Genomic DNA, 14,869 nt, shown 5'->3' with positions numbered 1-14,869 from the left:
GCTTTACTTTGTGGCCAAGTTGCAGAGAGCCATTACTTTGGCATGGTCTTCTGAAAAAAAGAAAGAGTGAGATATGCAATTGGGAATATATCTTTAACCCCAGAGGTGATCAGTTGTGATCCTTGCTATTAGCTCTGGAGTGTAAGCAAGGCCAGCACAGCAACATCTAAAGAAGATTGGTAGGTGGAGAGAGAAGAATGGCTTGGAGCTTTGATGCAGGCAGTCAAGATGAAGAAATAGTTCAGAGGACAGCCAGATGTGGGCCAGGAATTAAAGGGCTAGACACTAGAAAGGCCCAGACGATAGTGTGAACAAAAAGATTTATCTAAGGATCGATAAATCATTTCAACAAAGCTTTATTCCAGGTTGAAACGAGTTAAAAAGGTAAATCATCTCATCTCCATCTTCATCCACTTATCCGGGGTCAGGTCACGTGGTAAAAGGTTACTCTTAAACCAATTTACTGAGTGCTGGGCGATGTCTAATTGGACAAACCATGTTTCGCTTATTCGAGATATTGTGCTATGCACACATTATCTAGTTAGTGTTGGATGAGAGAGAAATGGTGGGCTGCAGATTGTGATTATATTCATTACCTTATTAAAGTTCCCCTTCTTTTTCATGGTTTTTCAACATAATATGGGTCCCCTGTATGACTAAAGACTGCCAAAGTATAAGAAAAAACAACCCTCTTTTTTTCCCATATGCCTCTTACTTGAGAGTGTGTGTGTTTTTTTTTGTGTCAGGATTTTTATGTCAAGTGAAAAATCATGTTTGCAGAACCTCAACAGCGTGTTAAATGCCCTGGGTGTGTGTTTGTCTCTCCGGTTATTGTCATGATTTGGTTAGCGCTCACATGGCCCATGGAAGCACACTGATTGGCTCAAGCTGGAAATTGAGTGAGCTAGTAAAGTTTTGGCAGGCGGAGGAAAACCTCAGTCTTCTGTTCAGCGCAGCGGACATAAACATTACTGCGGCTCTGCCTTCAGGGTAGTGTTTTCCTCCCACTAACCGTTCATTTAAACAGTTAAAAGCTACACATTTAGTCTGCGTGAAATGATACACTGAAACAAGATCAAAACAGGCCTGCTCCTATTCATCTTGCAGGTGAACATTTAGATGATAAATAATGAGAGGGAGTACTGAGGATGCTGACTGACATCTCTCTTAAATTGTTTTTTACTGGCATTTATTTAGTCCAGTCTGTTTTTTAGGTTTAACATAACGACCCTGGATTGAGTTGCCATTACATACACACACAGATCTCTCTCTCACACACACACACACGCACACGCACAGTGAATAGGCCATGGTAGCTGGGGCATTATACAAGTCAGGCTGGTGGATGAGTAAGAGGAAGAGACAGCCGTTAGCACCATGGCGCAGTGTGGATTTTATTAAGCCTTGCTGACTTAGTGCTAGCCTAGCGTAGCACGGCCCTGGCTGTCTGCATGGCTGTGTGCTATCCTACCTTGACCTAGCTCAGGTCTCAGTGTGGCCTCAACACACTGGCAGAACTCTGTCTGTAACTCTAGAATATTAAAACCATGAGGTTGGTTCGGTGCTGGTCCAATGGCTGGAGAAAATGTCCCCTTTTGACTTCAAGTTCCGGCACCTGCAACCAGTTACAACCATGTGGTCCCATACTGTGTCCTCAAGCAACACACTGAGCCCCTCACAAGCTGCACAGGAGAACAGTGGAACTGCATGATGCATGTTTCTTATCAACGCTAAGGATTTGTATATTTTCTCTTTTTAAAGATAATTTTTTGGCCTCTTTGTATGCTTTATTTGTTATAGTTTGGAGGGACAGAGGTGAAAGGGGCACAGAGAGGGGATTGACATGCAGAGAACAACCACTGGCCGTTTTCTAACCTGTGGTCTGCTGCTTTTGAGGAATGACCCTCTATGGGCGGGCACTCTAACCACTACACCACGAGCGCCCCCCCTTAGAATTGTATATTTTTCTTGATAGTCACTTAAAACGCACTGTGCCTCAATGATAAATAAATTATGTCACAGCACACTTTAAAATGTGTCTCATTGTAAGGATGGAATACTGTTTGTAAAAAATGTGTTTACACTTTCAGTCCCAAGTATAAAAAAAATACATTTTAAGAGTGAAATAACTGTTTATTTGAAAGTTAAAGTATGTTTTGTCTGATGCCACAACTGGCCATAACAACAGGGTAAATGCAGATTTAAATAACATTATGTGTGAGCAAGTGTTACAGAAGAAACAAAAGCATCTTGAATCAACAATTGGTTTAAAAAACACCCAAACTATGATAGGAAGAACAACATATCTCAAGATCTGTAGAATTATATATATTAAAAAGGAAAATAATGAAGAGATACCAGGATTGGGGGGTGCTCGTGGTGTAGTGGTTAGAGCGTTCCCCTAGTGGCTCAGGCCACGCCTCAGTTCTCTGTATGTCTTCCCCTCTTTGCCCCAGTTCAACTCTCTCTCCAAATCTGTCTAATAAAGTAAAAAATGCCCCAAAATAAAATTAAAAAAAAATAATTATGCAAAATAATTCAAATAGAGAAGATGGCAAGGCGGGTTGGACACACGTGACATGGCCTCTTCTTTTTCTTTGGATAGATTATGTTCATGATCATTATCTCCCTTGGTCGTAGGCTGGTCCTACCAGACCATCGTACTTCATTTCATTTGTACAGAAGGTTTGGAATCGCTCAATTGACAAACGTTACCTCGCTTGAAGGCGGGTGTCTGTTGAACTTTAAAAGTATTGGATCTGCCCAGTGCCACTCTGGATCTGCCAGCCAATCGCATAACGTTTGGTAGAGACGTATATCATGCGCCGGCTTCTGACTACAACTGAAACTGGCGCGCGACCTCAACGTCATTGTTCTCAGCCACTCCCTCTGTTCGCTGATTGGACCGGCAATAATCTGCCAGAGAAAACCCACTAATATACTGCAGGCCCAGACTGATACTGAAGGGAAATTAAAATTGAGCGGAAGTATGTAGGTGGCCGTTACCAGGCTACCTTGGTCGAGGAAGACAGCCATCTTTTGCTTATCTTTTATCAGCAGCACAGTTGGAGGTGGCGGTGGGAGGTTCACCATACTTGAATAATATCTGTCACACATAATTCTTCTGGAACTGACTTTCAGATCTCCAATATTGCAGAGAGATACCAACAACATAACATGTCAGTTCCCACACCCTCTGATTCTGTGTGTGTGTGCATTGGATAATTACAGTGACGTTATTGAAATGGCTCCTCCATAGAATGACCTTGCGTTCCCTGTGTGCTGTGGGAGGCTTTGCATGTTTCCTTATACTCAAAACATATACAGGCACAGGAAGGATAGGAGCAACATTCTGTCTTGTCAGGTGCAATGGTGATGCACAGGTTTCATCTCCAAGGTTACCCCCGCCCTGGAAACACAACAGCAGCAAACGGCAGAAGAAACAAGCCCCGGGCTGTTTTGAGAAATCTTTGCTGGTGTGTTTTCAGTGCAAGTCAGAGCAGTGACAAAGGGATTTCAGTTTGCGGTGGAAATTGATTCCACAGCGGGAGAACACATTGCATGCATTCCTCAGCCAAACAGAATATGAAAAGCACTTGAGGCTACTTCAGGTTAGGTTGATTGGGATGGTAACAGTGTGATATTGCACTGGTCTAAGGAAGAAAAAAAGAGAAAGAGTGAGAGGCAGTTTACCTGTACCACGCGCCATTTTCTGATTCATTTGAGAGATTTATTACGTCTGCCGCCTCCTTCCATCGCTACAACACCAACATGGGGTTAATGTTTTGCAATGGTTGCAGCTTGTTGAGCTGTTACATGAGTAGAAATCATTTTAGAACTGGAAAATATAACACTGCTGCAGTAATAAGTAACATATTCTCCACCCTGTATATTTGATTTTAAAAACTCAAATAAACAATCGCACATAGTTGGGTTATGAGAGATGCCCCATTTACTCAGGTTCACACATGTTTTTGTGTGTGTGTGTGGTGTGCATGTGTGTATGCGTGCGTGCCCTCGGCCCTCCCTTAACTATAAATGGCTTATCAATTTTAATCAGACCGCATGTGGTTTTTCAGACGTTCCATCTCTGCCCGGCAACACACACACACACACACACACACACACACACACACACACACACACACACACACACACACACATACCGCGTGCCAAGGGTGTCAAAGCAGGTCATAAATCGTTGGTGGATCAGTCTTTCCAGATCCTCTGCAGAACACATCTGTCCTTCTCTTTCTCTCTTCATCTACACTCGTTTAAAAAGTGAAAGGACCATTTTATTAACTTTCTTTTACTTTATTTCTGTCAGCTACGTGCTCAGGCTGATTTAATATGATGAAACTTCTGTAAATACTGTGAAACATTACTGAAGAGACCTTAAGGGTCGGAAAACAGCTTGTACCACAAAGGTTAGAATTACGCAAATGATGAGCAAAATATAGTCAGTGTTTTAGCTTAAAGGTACACCATGTAACTTTGGGTGAGTCAGAGAAGTGAACATATTCTAAGGTATATTTTTTTTAAATGGAATAAACAAACTTTCCTCACTGAAAAATGTGATCCCTGGAACACTGTTTGAAGTTAGAAAGCTTCCTGAAAAGTTACTGTTTCACTGTTGTTGTTGTTGTTGTTGTTGTTGTTGTTGTTTACAGCAGCAGGGCTCAAAGTTTGGTTGACAAACATATTCTAGTCTTATGTTTAGTTCCAGGTTCCTCAAGATAATTTAGTTTTGATTTATGATGATAGCATTATTCAATACTAAGAATTACATGGAGAGTAAATATATATTGTGAACTAACTGCAAGCTCTGCAAAATGTTAACAAACCCCCCTCCTCCGAAACTGCAGAGTGCACCTTTAAACGATTCCATCTATATTTATTTGAGATTAAATGATGATTTTTGTCCCTTTTTAACTTTGTGTGAGCAACTTTTGCACCATGTAGTCCTGTCCTGGGGAAAGAAAAAAAAGAAAAACCCATCGGGGTGGTAATAAAAGATAGGTGCATTTTTATTCCTTTAGAAAGCTCTCTCATCTCTACAGTTGGAAAACAGAGGACTGCTCTCTCTCTCTCTCTCTCTCTCTCTCTCTCTCTCTCTCTCTCTCTCTCTCTCTCTCTCTCTCTCTCTCTTCATCATATAACAGTCCAGATTCAGGGGGCTGGATACCAGACCTACGTCAAATAAAGTTTTTTAGATTATCTCCAAGGACCGAGGGGAATTTGCTTCTGTCTGCCCGACAGACCAGATGGGTACGAAGAGTTTCCACTGGAGCATTTCTGCTTTTTCAGGCAACAATACAATATTTGACTGAGCTGTCCATAAAAAAGTACCGTAATAATTGAATGTAAAATGAAATCAAAATCATTCTATTTTTATTTCTGTATGCAGTATTTATCAAAGAAGAGGGGTATGTTATTTACAAACTGCATTACTATGTGGGGCCAGGTTGCGTTAGAAAAATACCTGTTGAGTACAGGAACATGAGTGGAAGCCAAGTTTCAGCTATGTCTGAATTGAGAGTAACACTATCAGCTAAAGCATTACATCATGTATGCAGCCATGCATATTTAAGACCATTTTATAAGACGGCCGTCGGAAAGAAAAACGAGAAGCTGGAAGGACTTTGGAAAATAAATAAATAAATAAATAGGCATTCCTATTTGCCATTGTTATCATGGTAAATTGCATTTCACTGGATTTATTTTAAATTTAAATTAAAAAAATGTTATACTTGTTTTAGTGTTTTTATCTCTATATGTGAGAACTGGAATTTCTGTGTGAGACGGAGGCTTTCTTTGTGGCTCCAGAGACTTTTATAAATCTCCTGTGTCTGAACATTTATTTAATTTTTTTGCTTAATTTGTTTTGGCAAAGTTACCTCTTCTTTCCCATGCCAACAACGCCTCCTTGAATTGAATTGACTCCCAGACAGTATAACTTGTTCTACAAGAACAAAAAGTCATAACTTAAAAAAATAATTTGTTGTTATAATGTTGTTTATCAGATGCTGACGGATGATTTCTTTATACATATCTCTATTGTTCTCATATTATACTATACAGTTTGTCATCAGTTCTTTGTTAATCACTCACTATCATGTTATATACACAGCTGATTTAACACTTGTTTTGACATGTCCTTAATTTTATTCTTAAAATGACCTTTTAACAAAACCTCAAGTCATTCTAACCACCATACACAGCTTTATATCCAGCTCTCAAGAGGACAGATGCATCAGATACCCTTTCAGTGAATCTACTTGAGATTGAGTGTTTATATGAGGTCAGTTCATTTGGACTGAGTGCTTAATAAGCTCATTAAGTGGCATAAACACAGTCTGTGTATTTTGTCTTCTTGCTCTGGCTGACTCACAGTTGGTTGGGTCCAGCTTTTAGCCACTTGCTAACATATTCTTGTGGAGCACGTTGGAGGAGGAAGCGGGGCAGATGGATGAATGATCAAAGCCTGTTGATGACACTCCTCACTGTCACTTTATTTATTTCTCTCTTTGGTTGTGTTTTTGTTCCCCTCTCTCTTTCCTTCCTGTTCCGCACTGCCATTCCATGCAGCGCAAGATGACAGGATACACGTGTGTGTGCGTGTGTGTGTGTGTGTGTGTGTGTGTGTGTATGTGTGTGTGTGTGTGTGTGTGTGTGTGTGTGTGTGTGTGTGTGTGTGTGTGTGTGTGTGTGTGTGTGTGTGTGTGTGTGTGTGTGTGTGTGTGTGTGTGTGTGTGTGTGTGTGTGTGTGTGTGTGTGTGTGTGTGTGTGTGTGTGTGTATGTGTGTGTGTCTGAATAAATAAGATAATATACGTGTTTGTGTGAGTTTGTGTTTTTGCTTTTCTGCTTGTATATTTATATAAAGTATGCCCTTTCCTGTGTGCGTGTGTGTGTGTGTGTCTGGGTGGTCTGACTGTGTGTGTCATTTGCCCCATTTGCCCCTTGTCTTGGCACTGCCACCGATTTCCTCCCGCCGTAGCTTCCTGCCTGAGGCGATTTAGCCTTTCCAGTGTTAACACTCGCACTCCAACCATCACTTTGCAGCCCTTTCTCCCTCCCTCTATTCCTCTTTCCAAATTTGCTACTTCCAATCCTCATCCATCCATCCATCCATCCATCCATTCAGGACTGCCAGACCACAGCCAGTCTCATTCATTAATCATCAGCAGTGAGAAGGAACAAGGGAGCAGTCAGGCAGAGGGGGAGAAAGGTGACAGGGATGATGACAAGTGCAGGGGATTGCAGGAGAGAACGCTTATGAGATAACCCCTAATGTTTGTAACTCTTTCTCTTTCTCTTTCCAGATCCCATTCTCGCTGGTGCAGTTTCCACTTTGGGAATATTTAAAGGTATGTACTGTATCATCACAGCTTTTGCCACAAATGTTTGTCAAATGGACTTAAAGGTGGAGTGAGTGATTCATGAGAACGCTTGTTGTCAAAATCACTTTTTGTCAGATTTAGTGAATATCTATCTATCCATCTATCCATCTATCCATCTATCCATCTATCCATCTATCCATCTATCCATCTATCCATCTATCTATCTATCTATCTATCTATCTATCTATCTATCTATCTATCTATCTATCTATCTATCTATCTATCTATCTATCTATCTATCTATCTATCTATCTATCTATCTATCTATCTATCTATCTATCTATCTATCTATCTATCTATCTATCTATCTATCTATCTATCTATCTATCTATCTATCTATCACAGATTTTGACAAAAAAATTATTTGGACAACAGAATGGCTGACACCACCTTTATATCCCTGTTTCTTTTATTATCTATCTATTTGAATCCCCCCACTCTCCTCCTTATAAGTACCATTAATAACAGTAATTATTCTCAATGATAACCCCATAGTAAAATTATAATGGTGTGCTTTACGCTCTGACACATTTACAGCGGGCTCCCACCCTCTGCATTCCCCCTGTATCCTGTTTGCAGGCGAAAACAGGACTTTATTGCCCAGTTTATTTGGTTTATTTGGGCCTCTATGCTTCACTCCTCTCTCCTTTGCTTTCTCTCTCTCTCTCTCTCTCTCTCTCTCTCTCTCTCTCTCTCTCTTTTCACTGTGCATGTGGCCACTCCGAAACACATAAAAAGGCTATTTTATCTTTGAAAAAGACGGCATTTTGTTGGCGTGACATCATGTCTCAAGGGGCGCGAGAGGCGGACAGTCGAACATTCCGTCAAAGTTAGGAGCTAACGGCTTGAGCTAAGACGAACAATACGGTGCACAGCTGTGTGTGTGTGTGTGTGTGTGTGTGTGTGTGTGTGTGTGTGTGTGTGTGTGTGTGTGTGTGTGTGTGTGTGTGTGTACGTATGTGTGGGTCTGTGCATTTGCGAGAGTTAGATTTTTGTCGTTCACAAGTGTCTCTTTGTCCCTCAGTCAAAGGCCCTCTCACTCCAGGCCATCTGGAAACGTCCGTTGGCGGAGAGGCTGAGCGGCTGAAATCTGGACCTCCTCTCCTCTCCCATCCTCTCCTCATCTGTATTAACATGCTGCTCTGAATAGCTAATGAGCCGTCTCCGCTGTTACAATGGCAGACACTCGCTGACCAGTCGTGAAGGGAAAAGAGAAAAAAAAAATATTACTGGCTGCAACCAAACTAGTTTTTACTGGCCATTTCTTTACACTGACCACCAAGATGTTCAGAGGCTTTCATAACCAAGAGTTTTAGTTTTGAAAAATGCCAGAGTGAGGGAAATTGAGAGAGTGTGTGTGTGGCACCATCTCCCATCTGCTCTGTGGGATGGTAATGTGCTGCGTTATGGACTTTTTTTTTCCCAACTTATTTCACACCGAGCCAGCACAGCTGTGTCAGTGAGGAAAAGGGAGAAAAAGCAACTGCTGTAGGCCCGTTGGAAGATGAGTAAGCAGACAAATCCTTTCGTAGAGTTTATTAAGTTCCACTGCTCCTTGGATTTCTGGGAATATCGTGGAGAGGCTAGGAGATTTCAGGGAATTTGATCAATTCATCGTGTAACGGGAAAGTTTCTTCACTTTTCTTTCACAGATTCATTTCACAATATTGTGGTTTTCACTGCGTTGGTTTTTCCCAACAGCAACTGTAGAATTAGGCTCTGAATATGTTCGGAACTCGAAACATAACATTGGCAGAACAGGAGGGTGTAACACTTTTAGGTTACGACTGAACACCAAGAAAAGCCACAACATAAATGGACAAAGGCATGATGGGAACTCAAATCAAACCGAGGAGAAGCACAGTGTATTGTTCGTCTTAGCTCAAGCCGTCAAGCTCCTAACTTTGACGGAATGTTGGACTGTCCGCCTCTCTCGCCCGAAAGACATGATGTCACTCCAACGCAATGCCGTCTTTTTATGTGTGTTGAACTCAAATCATAGCAAGGAGACGCACTTCAAGATGCTGTCTCCTCATGAACATAGGCTACTGGTACTCAAGATTACAAACACACACACACACACACACACACACACACACACACACACACACACACACTAGGGTTGGGCGGTATTACATTGTTTATTTAAACCTTCCCCAAATCATACCCCCGTTCACGGTATTACTGTTAGGCTATTTTTACATCGGCTGTAGCCTATTTGTACAAGTTTATCGGCTAACGCTTCATTTTACAAGATTACATTGAACTAATCACGAATAAGTGATTTAAACTGTATTAAGATGCTGTTCACAATGAAGCAGTGTTCGCCATAATTTCTTTCCAATTATCCCTTTTGAGAAGAGGCTGTTAAGTGACTCTTGTGTGTCTAAAAAGCTTTTTCATTCTTTATTTGACAAATGAAGCCTACATCATTAACGGGAGTTCTGTCATCACTTTTATAGCATCTTCAACCACACACAGGCCTTGGTGCTGCTGCTAGACACACACACACACACACACACACACTCTAAAGGCATTGTTAGAAACATGGGCACATTTCACGGCACAATTTTTTTCATGACGGTAATTAAAGGAATACCTTTGCTATTTTTAAATACCCTGTTATTACCATATTATCGCCCAACCCTAACACACACACACACACACACACATGTGACGTCACATCCTGACGCACTCACATCATGCACACGGGCCCACCAGCTCTTTCCTGTTGGGAAGTCGTCCAGGTGCAAAACTCCGACCCTGACACCAGGGATCAAAGGTGAAAGAGTTTGTTTTCCCAGGTTTACCCCCATATTATTTATTCATGAAAGACAGAGGAAAGGGATGAAGGGAGGGAAAGAGACAGATAGGGCTCCCCCAGCGCGAGGCCCTTTTGATGTGGAAAACAAAAATCTCCTTTTTAATCGGCCCTCTAATGGAATACACATGACACATCCTGTTCTTGTGCGCGACTGTCTGCCAGTTCCGCTCCTCACGTATTGTTCTGTGTGTTTGCATGTTTGTGTTTGCATGTGTTGAGCACGCACACGTTTTTTCTTTTTTTTTATGTGTCCCCACATGTGTGTGAGATAGGAGGAGAGTGAGATAACATGCAACAGATTAAATTCACAGGGGGGAGAGAGAATGGACAAAGAAAATATTAGTAATCACTCCATGCTGTTGCTCAATTGCTCTCCCTGAGAAGTAATCATACCTTGCGGCGCCCGAGGCGGCCCCAGCTGTCCACATGCATTTCAGACAAAGGCTAACCTTGCGTTGTCAGTCTCCGCATCGCTTTGCTGAAACTAGTCGGGGAGAGAGGAAGAAACCAAGAGTTGGTTCTCAAAGGAGGGAAATAAAACATCAGGGGCCTATTGCATAAAAGTGGAATTAAGATATCCAGGATGATTGATAAAGCCAGCCTTGACAAAGTCTAGCCTGGGCACTTTGGATTAGTCAGTTGCATAAACGCCAATCCAGGGTGAAAAGGGGCTGCTTTGTCAAAGCAGGTGTAAGTCATTCTGTTAAATGCCATCCCACAGCTTTCAGAGGTAGACCCAGAGATCGAACACAGATTTACTGATGTAAAAATGTAAAAGACGGCCCATTTTCCCACAATGCCTTGCTAGTTTAAACCATAAATCAGGGGGCAGTTCATTTCATACAGCAGATGCATTCTCTGCCAACTAACCTTGTGGTGACGAGTGTCATGGTTGTTGTGTCCTTGGGCAAGACACTTCACCCACCTTGCCTCGTGTGAATGTGTATGACTGCTGTATGTTTGAGGTGGTGGTCGGAGGGGCCGTAGGCGCTGAATGGCAGCCACGCTTCCGTCAGTCTGCCCCAGGGCAGCTGTGGCTACTATGGTAGTTTACCACCCCCAGTATGACTGTGTGTGAATGAATGGAACCTGGAACCCTGTAAAGCGTCTTTGAGTGCCTTGAAAAGCGCTATATAAATCCAATCCAATCCATCATTGATGTCCCTGCATTGTTTTATGATAAAATAGTTGACAGTGAGCAGTATGCAGGTGCATTTAAAAAATAGAATATCATGGAAAGTCCATTCAAAAAGTGAAACTTTCAACGTTCATTACACAAAGTGAAATGTGTCAGGCCTTTTTTTTGGATGATTGATTGATCATGGAATAAAAAATCCAGTATCTCAAAATATTAGAATATTGCATACAACCAATCAGAAAAAGGATTTATAATATAGATACAGTATCTCACAAAAGTGAGTACACCCCTCACATTTCTTCAAATATTTCATTATATCTTTCCATGGGACAACACTGAAGAAATGACACTTTGATATAATGTAAAGTAGTCAGTGTACAGCTTGTATAACAGTGTAAATTTACTGTTGCCTCAAAATAACTCGACACACAGCCATTAATGTCTAAACTGAAGGCAACAAAAGTGAGTACACCCCTAAGAAAAAATGTCCAAATTGGGCCCAAAGTGTCAATACTTTGTGTGGCCACCATTATTTTCCAGCACTACCTTAACCCTCTTGGGCATGGAGTTCACCAGAGCTTCACAGGTTCCCACTGGAATCCTCTTCCACCCATTCATGACGACATCACAGAGTTGGTCGATATTAGAGACCTTGCGCTCCTCCATCTCCCGTTTTAAGAAGCCCCAAAGATGCTCAATAGGGTTTATGGCTGGAGACATGCTTGGCCAGTCCATAACCTTTACCCTGAGCTTCTTTAGCAAGGCATTGGTCGTCTTGGAGGTGTGTTTAGGGTCATTATCATGTTGCAATACTGCCCTGCGGCCCAGTTTAAGAAGGTTGAGTGCACGTTTTCAGCATCATACCAAGAGGTTGGCTTTGGAAAATAGACGTATGAATACTGCCAGCATTGCTGCAGGTCTTGAAGGGGTTGGGGGTCAACCTGTCAATGCTCAGACCATACGCCACACTCTGCATCATACTGGTCTGCATGGCTGTCGTCCCAGAAGGAAGCATATTCTAAAGATGATGCAAAAGAAAGCCCACAAACAGTTTGCTGAAGACAAGCAGACTACGGACATGGATCACTGCAACCATGTCCTGTGGTCTGATGAGACCAAGATAAACTTATTTGGTTCAGATGGTGTCAAGAGTGTGTGGTGGCAACCAGGTGAGGAGTACAAAGACAAGTGTGTCTTGCCTATAGTCAAGCATGGTGGTTGGAGTGTCATGGTCTGGGGCTGCATGAGTGCTGCCAGCACTGGGGAACTACAGTTCATTGAATGATAACATGTACTGTGACATACTGAAGCAGAACATGATCCCCTCCCTTCATAAACTGGGCCGCAGGGCAGTACTGCAACATGATAATGACCCCAAACACACCTCCAAGACGACCACTGCCTTGCTAAAGAAGCTCAGGGTAAAGGTTATGGACTGGCCAATCATGTCCCCAGACCTAAACCCTATTGAGCATTTTTGGGGCTTCTTAAAACAGGAGATGGAGGAGCGCAAGGTCTCCAGTATCCACCAGCTCTGTGATGTTGTCATGAATGAGTGGAAGAGGATTCCAGTGGCAACCTGTGAAGCTCTGGTGAACTCCATGCCCATGAGGGTTAAGGTAGTGCTGGAAAATAATGGTGGCCACACAAAATATTGACACTTTGGGCCCAATTTGGACATTTTAACTCAGGGGTGTACTCACTTTTGTAACCGGCAGTTTAGACATTAATGGCTGTGTGTCGAGTTATTTTGAGGGGACAGTAAATTTACACTGTTATACAAGCTGTACACTGACTACTTTACATTATATCAAAGTGTCATTTCTTCAGTGTTGTCCCATGAAAAGATATAATGAAATATTTGAAGAAATGTGAGGGGTGTACTCACTTTTGTGAGATACTGTATGTTACCTTCTGAAAATTATGTTTATTCTAGATTAATTTCACTTAATGTGTAATGAATCTAGAAAATATTTAAGTTTCACTTTTTGAATTAAACTACAGAAAAAAGGAAATGTTCATTGATATTTTATTTTGTTTTATGCACCTCCATATGGTTATATATCAAATTTATTTGACCTACATTTGCAATGTCATCTGCCATCAATAATCAATAATCAATTGTATAAATATAGCCTGCAATATGAACAGACTATCACATAAATTATTATAATTTATATCATTTCATCTTAATGTAATTATAATTAAGTTAATTATAAATGGTTCAGGTTAAATAAATAAAAAATAAGAACTATTTAACTAAATGACAATGTAGTCTTTTATGTGGTACCTTAAAACAGGCGAATGAAAATAAAGCAGTACACAGAAGATCATGAAATAACACCTTGATTTCAGATCGGAGTGACAGCTGACTGAGCCAATCAGGCAACAAATTAAGTTTATCCTTTACGTTTAGCCTGGTCGGGACCAGGCTAAGCGTAAAGGATAAATCTCCATGGTAACTTATGTCCCTCCGCTTTTATGCAACCGGATCATGGCTAACGCAAGCCAGGATAACCGAAATATCCTAGGATAATCCCTTATATTAGTTTTATGCAACAGGCCCCAGGTGGTATCACTCAGGAGACGGTTTTAGTTTGGCAGACTGTCGAGTGGTGAGGGTTTTCAGAAGCAATAGAGTTCTCTAATTTAATTAGACATATTAATTAACCATAGCTGTATACTATGGATACAATTCTGTGCAATTTGCAATGCTTTCTAGAAATGACTGTAGTGTAGCTTGACCTTTAGAACCTGTTAAGCATTAAATCCCTCAGTTGATACACTAAGAAGTTAATATATATATACTGTTTATATACTGTATACGTGTATTTATTGTGTAGTATATTATAGTGTGTATTTATTTGTAAAATAATTGTGTTAAACATTGTCAGCAGAAACAAATGCACCATCCGGATTGTATTTGTATTTGTTTCTTGCACTATAGACTTTATTGTCCCAGAGGGGAAATGTAAACAACACTGTACATTACGAGCAGCACTCTTACAGATAAACAGTGAATACCAGGAGTAGAGACATAACAGAGGACATGCAGGAACATAGCAGCTAGTGTAGGTCTGGTGTGTGTTTTATCTGCCAGTGAGCCTTGCTTAGTCATTCTTAACGTCACAACGTTGGGATTTATTGCAGGGCTGTTAGCAGTAGCATTACAGGGCCATTCCATTGCACTCCCCATATTTTCCTTTTGTGTATGATCAATGAACCTTTTAGCAAGGCTTACAAATCTACATAAAACATTGCTTTTTTAATGCACGTTTAACATCTAGCAAGCTGCATCTAACTGCTCAATTTGTCAACATAAAGTCAAGCGCTATGGCCAACAGCCCTCACTTACACCACCTGAAAGAAAATCTGGACTCTACAGAGAGACAGCTGCTGTTTTTCTGGGAACACAGTCTCAAGCAGCACTAAAGAAGCCAAACCAATACGCTATATGCACAAAGGACGGGAGGGAAACACAATTTGCTCGGCTTCAGAGTTAGTGT

At 41.3% G+C, this 14,869-nt stretch overlaps 1 protein-coding gene across 1 annotated transcript in view; it reads left to right on the top strand.

The window, feature by feature from the left end:
* slc25a26 (solute carrier family 25 member 26) overlaps positions 1 to 14,869 on the top strand; it is a 63,616-nt gene that overhangs the window by 31,240 nt on the left and 17,507 nt on the right. The window contains exon 6 of the mRNA XM_080027058.1: positions 7,324 to 7,368. Within this exon, the coding sequence (XP_079883184.1) occupies positions 7,324 to 7,368 (45 nt within the window). The remainder of the gene's footprint in view (positions 1 to 7,323; positions 7,369 to 14,869) is intronic.

Source organism: Ammodytes marinus (genome assembly GCF_949987685.1).
Source record: "Ammodytes marinus genome assembly, chromosome: 4".
Taxonomy (NCBI): Eukaryota; Metazoa; Chordata; class Actinopteri; order Uranoscopiformes; family Ammodytidae; genus Ammodytes; species Ammodytes marinus.
This window is presented reverse-complemented; position numbering and strand designations above follow the sequence as displayed.